At 44.9% G+C, this 5,488-nt stretch overlaps 1 protein-coding gene across 1 annotated transcript in view; it reads left to right on the top strand.

The window, feature by feature from the left end:
* PAPLN (papilin, proteoglycan-like sulfated glycoprotein) overlaps positions 1-4,810 on the top strand; it is a 54,899-nt gene extending 50,089 nt beyond the window's left edge. The window contains exon 26 of the mRNA XM_006865613.1: positions 4,641-4,810. Coding sequence (XP_006865675.1) covers positions 4,641-4,810 — 170 coding nt within the window. The remainder of the gene's footprint in view (positions 1-4,640) is intronic.
* The last annotated feature ends 678 nt before the right edge of the window (positions 4,811-5,488 follow it).

Here is a 5,488-nt window from a genome sequence, read left to right as displayed (position 1 = left end):
TATGTTGTTGACCTGCATAGTTGTAGATCACCTATATAACGACTCTGTATAGGGTTTCTGAGGAGTGGCTGTTGAGTTTGAACCACCAACCTTGCCACTCAAACTGACCTTGATGTCGAGTTCTTATCCTACAGCGCCACACCAGGACTCTGTGTATATATATAAATGTATCGTCGGTGGTGGTTGTGGTAAATGCCATCGAGTCAGTTCTAACCCACAGCAACCCTGTATAGGTTTCTGAGGAGTAGCTGATGAGCTTGAACTACCAACCTTGTGGTTCAGACTGACATTGTAGTCCAGCTATATTATAATTAGAAACTTGCTCAATGAAAAAAGCCCGTGAGGATGCCTTATGATGTGTAGGTGACCAGTATAGTGGTCAGGTGGACAGGACACTGATGTCCTCAGCTACAGGGGTCTGATGAGAGGACACTCCTGCCCTCAGTGGGCCCACCCTTCTCCAGCCCCCCTCCGGCTGAATGTTGCCACCTTTAGATATCTGGGGACACCTTTTCTGAACTACCTGCTGCCCCTCTCCTGTCTTTAACTCTCTTCATTCCTTCAACTAGGCAGCAAGTATCTGCTCTCACCCATCGATCTATACAGGTTCACTGAGTTGAAACCAACTCCACAGCACTTAACAATGTTAAATGTCATCAAGTTGGTTGTGACACATAGCAGTCCTATATAATTTCCAAGGAGTGGCTGGTGGGTTTGAACTGCTGACTTTTGTGGTTCACGCCAACCTTGCAGTCCAGTGCTTTATTCCACAGCACCACACCAGGTCTCCAACAACATACTAGGTGGGCAAAAAGTACATAGTCATTGCTCAACCTTGGAACAACAGGGTTCTGTGATACAGGGATCAAGGCATAGTCTGAAGAGGGGAAATAATACTAATATGCTTGACTGTCTCATGAATATTGGTTTCCTTTGAGTACTATTGTAAAATACACACTTGAGTGGGATAGAAAGGAATATCGGGAAACATGATTACAGAGAGCTTATAAACCCATCTTCAACCTGTAACTGATTGGAATACCTAACAGGGGTTCTAGAACTTGTCCAGTGAAATAGGCTTCCTGTGGAGACTTTGTAGTCTATAGGACCTTAGGTGGAATCCTGAGCCCCATCCAGAACCTTCTGAGATGGGACATTTCCACTTGAAAGGACAGGAAGACTAGCCTGGAACAGCTAGAGCAACAGAAGATACTTCTTGAAAGAAAGAAGAGCAGGAAAAATCCAAAACAAAAACGGCAGTCTGACTCGTTACTACAAGAACAAACAAGTTGTTTGTTGGGGAGCCATCAAGGCAAGTAATCAATTGCCTTTAGGACAAACCCCCCTCCAACACTGAAACTCAAATGAAACACATGAGCAGGCATGTAAGCTTGCTGACGACTATGTTGGTCTACTGGTGAGTGGAAGAGGGGGAAAGGCAGCAATGAAGAAATGGGCTGGGTTCAACCATGTTCTACAGACCCTAGTCTACCTGGGGATGAGAGAAGAAAGAGGAAGGGCTGGTTGGTCCGAAGTGTGCTGAGACCTGGGGACTCCTGAGCCCATGGACAAGCACATAGCCATGGAGGGCTAGAGCTGAGCATGAAGCATCCAGCTGATATGAAGTGAGGGGAGATGCACAAGAACACCCAAACTTCCAGATAGTACTCATTTGACCTAGCCTCGATAGCTTGATGATCAGAACTTGATTGTTGTTAAATGCCATCGAGTCAGTTCCGACCCATAGCGACCCTGTACAGGGTTTCCAAGGAGAAGCTGATGAGCTTGAACCGCCAACCTTGCAGTTCAAACGGCTTTGCAGTCTGACGCATTAATCCACAGTGCCACAGAACTTGACTAGAGGAAGATTAAAAACAAACAAACAAATCACATTTTAAATAAAGGAAACAAGTATAAATTGCTACAATTTGATGAGCTTGATCTACACTTATGGATGTAGTATCTCAAAATACCAACTGAGAGGGAAGGAGTCTTCACATCAAGTATCAATGTATACAGGGTAGATAGGGACAGGCAACTTAGACATTGGCTACCTAAAATGAGGGGACAATAAAGGCATGAAGTGACTGGCTTATATGTTTTCAAGACGGAGTTTAGTTTAAGAGTGTGGGGGGGAAGGTAGAATACCCACTGAATAGTTTTCATCTTGTCGAGATGGGTCTGGTGAAAAGAGATGGGGATAAGATTTTTGATTAAATAGTGAGTAATTGTTATCATGATTAATTGCGACTGTCACAACTGTAAAGGTAGAAGTTTTGTAACAAAAATGGTGGGAATAGTAAATCTTACAGTCCAGAAACAGGGGACCCTAGGACCATCAAGGGAGAAGAGCACGAGCAGAATGTGGGACCCTATCCAGAGAAGTAACACCAGAGATGGAGGCAGAGATGTGGACATGGAGAGAGAGAGCACCTGAGGACTCCAGACTCATGGAAAGAGAAAGACTGAGTGCTGGCAGCCAGGAGGCAGGCTTGCAGAATGCACACTTTGGTTGTTTAAATGATTATATATTCCTGAGTGTTTTTGTGTGCCTCCACACTTCCTCCCACCCACCCCCCAAAAACCCAGAAGGAATAGAAGCAAATACTGTTGAATGATGATGCATGGAGGAGACTGTAATCATCGCAATGAAATAATGGTGTAATCATGGTTTTCCATGTAAACCATCACTCAATGCACAGTAAAACAAAACAAAACAAGAGTACATGATAAGTACTCACCATTTAGCTGCTGTTTATATAGGCCCAGGTACTTTTTTGCAATATCCCTTCTTGCTATTGTCATTGCCATCTTATAGATGAGGAAACAGCTGCAGAGAGCTTAAGTATAACTCACCCAAAGTCACCTTGCAGGCAAGTGGTAGATCCAGTTTGGGCCCACTGGTATGTTTAACCACTGTGATGAGAGGCAACAGCTGAGATGAAGTGGATACATTACTGATGTTTTTAGATTTAAATGACTTGCCATTTATGCCAATGTAAGTAGTACTAATTAGTGCTCCTAGCCCTCTTACTACACTGAGCTCCCAAACCTTATCGGGCCAATTCCTGGTTAGGTATAACCTTTGAGTTCTGTTTTAGGAAGGAGCAAGGGGCAAGAGGATGAAGATAAAGCCTCGCTAACCCCAGGTGGCTAGACAGTCCTGGTGTGGACTTGTATCTTAACAGTTGTTACAATTGCAATTAGGTATGATAACATTCACTGACTATTGAATCAGTGAATCCTATCTCTGTCTCTTCTCACCAGACTCATCTAGACAAGAGGAAAACTATTCAGTGGGGATTCTACCTTCTACCTCACACTCTGAAACTTAACTCCCTCTTGAAAACTTGCAAGCCAGCCACTTTGTGCCTGGCGCTGTGGGTTAATGTGCTAGACTGCAAAGTCGTTTGAACTGCAAGGTTGGTGGTTCAAGCTCACCATCTGCTCCTCTGAAACCCTACAGGGTCGTTGTAGGTTGGAATCAACTCAACAACACTTAACAACAATCAGGTGGTCTGATTTCAGGGAAGGCTCAGAAAGAAAAAAGACTAGATATGGCCACTTCCGTCTTGAGATGAAGCAGCAGAGACAGAGCTAGCAGGGATTTGTAAGACAAGATATAGAAGCTCCCAGAGGCTGGCAGGTAGATCCAGAGGGGCAGGCTTCAAAGGCAGTATTCCCGGCGTATACTATGGCTGTAGTTAATGAGACTGCTTTCCCAGCATCTTGCTGAATACTTACTGCCTTCTCTGTGGGAAGTGGAAAGATGAAAAACCAAGTGGCTAAGCTAACTAAGGTGGGCATATTGAGGAGAAAAGCCTCAGTGAGATGGAGAAGGCCAGCTCTTGGCAACACAGTTGTTTTTTTTTTTTTGCCAACACAGTTTTACTCTATAGAATTATTCCTTTTTACTTCCTCCTAAGCCTGAGGCCTGGAGTCTTACTGTGGCGCTGTGAACTAATGGGTCAGACTGAAAACTTGGTTTGAACTGCAAGGTCAACATTTCACGCTCACCAGGCACTCCTTGGAAAACCTGTACAGGGTTGCTATGAGTCAGAACTGACTTGATGGCACTCAACAACAACAACAATCCTGAGGTCCAAGCAGATGTCACTAAGATTTTCATCTCTCAATAGTAAGGGCTGGGAGTTAGTGATGTCTATGGTGGTGGTGATGGTTATGTGTCGTGGAGTCAGAACCGACTCATAGCGACCTTGTGCAGGGTTTCCAAGGTTATAAATCTTTACGGGAGCAGAAAGCCTCATCTTTCTCCCGTGGAACAGCTGGTAGTAGTTCACAGCACGATTCATAACCACTACATTATCAGAGCTCCTTATGGATGTCTATAGGTAACACATATTTGCAGGGTCTGCTGTGGGCTGTGAGCTGGGCTGAGGCTGAAAATCCGACTAAGCAGGGACGGAAGCACTGCTGAGTGAGGCCAGCCAGCTGGTAGAAACTGTAACCCCTGTGCTTTAAGACCTAGGTGTTAAAAATTACAGACCCCCACACCTTTGTGAACCTAGTAGTTACAATCCTGCTTTCCTTTTGAGGAAATGCACTGGCAGGTGAGAAAATTCTCCCACTTTCACACACACTGAGCTTCCTCATCAACCTCTTCCCTTGTTGTTTTGCAGCACTGGATGCCCAGCTGAGAGACCCTGGAAGGGAGTGCATTGACCAGCCTGAGTTGGCCAACTGTGACTTGATTCTTCTGGCCCAACTCTGTGGCAATGAATATTACTCGAGTTTCTGCTGCGCCAGCTGTTCCCGCTTCCAGCCGCATGCTCAGCCAATCTGGCAATAGGGATGTCAGCTCTGAAGGCAAGCCCTGAAGCAGTTTATGGGGCTGAGGAAAAGAGGAGAGAAAGATTCTTGGTCTTTTCTCTCTGGTTGACAAAGAATGAACTTTTGGAGACACCTTTCAAAAAACTAGCCTCCGCAGTAGCAACCTTCCCCTGTGGTCTTCAGCAGTGCCTGTCTGACAGAGCCATGGCTGCTGGGGAACTGTCAGAAGAGGAATCAATTTGGATAAGCACCGCCTTCCTTTTTCAGCTTCCCTGGCACATAGCTTCAGCTCACCAAGTTTGAGATCAAGCTGTTGAGGTTCTCATTGGAATTAAAGCTGGGTGGGAGGTATGTACTGGCTTCCAAGGGTGACAGAAGGACATAGTCCCTGGTCCATCTTTATGATCACTGGTTATGTTTGAGTTCATGTGGCTTTTCTTGCTGACCCTTTACTTTACTAAACACCATGTCCCTTTCTAGCAACTGGTCTTTCTGATGACTTGTCCAAAGTATGCAAGACCAGGTCTCACCACCATCACTTCAAAGGCGCATTCTGTTGGGCTTTCTTTAAGATCAGTTTGTTCATTCTTCTGACAGTCCACGGTATAGTCCGTATTCTTTGCTAACACCACAACTTGAATGCATCAATTCTGCTTTTTTATTGTTCAGCTTTCATATGCATGTGAAGTGATTAAAA

The sequence above is a fragment of the Chrysochloris asiatica genome, unplaced genomic scaffold (assembly GCF_000296735.1).
Source record: "Chrysochloris asiatica unplaced genomic scaffold, ChrAsi1.0 scaffold00079, whole genome shotgun sequence".
Taxonomy (NCBI): Eukaryota; Metazoa; Chordata; class Mammalia; order Afrosoricida; family Chrysochloridae; genus Chrysochloris; species Chrysochloris asiatica.
The sequence above is the reverse complement of the archived record's forward strand: the minus strand, read 5'-3'. Positions and strand labels throughout refer to the sequence as shown.